At 55.8% G+C, this 1,153-nt stretch overlaps 1 protein-coding gene across 1 annotated transcript in view; it reads left to right on the forward strand.

Annotated features, from left to right (window-relative positions):
* The window catches only part of KDR (kinase insert domain receptor (a type III receptor tyrosine kinase)), a 30,578-nt gene extending 30,300 nt beyond the window's left edge, over positions 1 to 278 (forward strand). Inside the window, exon 30 of the mRNA XM_009701495.1 lies at positions 59 to 278. Coding sequence (XP_009699797.1) covers positions 59 to 278 — 220 coding nt within the window. The remainder of the gene's footprint in view (positions 1 to 58) is intronic.
* Positions 279 to 1,153: the final 875 nt, after the last annotated feature.

Below are 1,153 nucleotides of genomic sequence, written 5' to 3' on the forward strand. Positions count from 1 at the left end.
CCCTCCAGAAGACCGTCTCCACAGCTCGCTCAGTCCTGTTTCTGCTTGTTTTTCACAGCACGCTGGTGCCTAGCAAGAGTAACGAGTCCGTCATGTCCGAAGCCTCCAACCAGACGAGTGGGTACCAGTCAGGGTACCACTCAGATGACATGGACACCACCGTCTACTCCAGCGAGGAGACCGAACTCCTGTGTGCCCGGGAGGCTTCGTCCCCGCTCTGCCGCACACATGGGCTCACCTACGACGGTGCCGCGCCGCTCGCCTCCCCACCGCTCTAGGGCAAAGCCAGTGGCTCTGGGTCCCCCCCGGAATGTGCCTTCCTTGCCTGTGTTGGTGGTATTCAGGTTTGATGCATAGAAAGACGGCGTCCGTGAGACTAAGACGTTTATTTTTCCTGAAGAGGATACAGAAGCATCTGGAAGAGAAACTGTGCCATGCTAGGCTGCGGGATGCTTTCCTCGAGAGACGCTGGTGGCTGAGGGTGCAAAGCCCCGGCTGCGGTGTGTGGGCTGTGCCGACCTGATGGCAGAGGCAGTGTGGTGGCCTTTGGGACCCCAGTGATGTGCCGAGCATCTGCCTGATGCGGGCAGCGGCACAGCATTCAACTAAATTGTTTCTGGTTGTACGAAATAATGACACAGTCCTGCTCTTTTTTGTGTTTGTTTGTTTTTCCCCTTGTGGCTGGACTCCAGGAAGGAAACAGCACGGCACTGGCTTCTTGTTTCTCAGAGTTATGCCTTGCTTGCACCTCCACAAACAAAAAAAGGAACCTCCAGCTCAAGGCTCTGGCACTCACCGATGGCCTGAGACTAAACATAGCCTGGGCTAAATATAGGTGGGGGTGACGGTCTCTGTCCTTGGCAGAGAAAAAAAGTTGCCGTACCAGACCTCAAGAGCTGCATATGCTTGCAAGACTTGGGTGGTGAGGTTGGTTAGTTGGCAGAAATCAGAACACCGAGCCAAGTCATGGGACATGGGTGCCGGGGCCATGCCTCACCTCTGGGGATGGCTCTACCCCCATCCTCCCCGTCACCCTTGACCCATGCCAGGTCCCTACCTGCTTCTGAGCTAGCCTGAAATGGCTGCAGAAACTACCCCCCCACACTCTGAATCACCACTGGGCCAACCTCTACAACAGGTAGAAAAGGCAATG

Source organism: Cariama cristata, unplaced genomic scaffold (genome assembly GCF_000690535.1).
Source record: "Cariama cristata isolate BGI_N322 unplaced genomic scaffold, ASM69053v1 scaffold2836, whole genome shotgun sequence".
Taxonomy (NCBI): domain Eukaryota; kingdom Metazoa; phylum Chordata; class Aves; order Cariamiformes; family Cariamidae; genus Cariama; species Cariama cristata.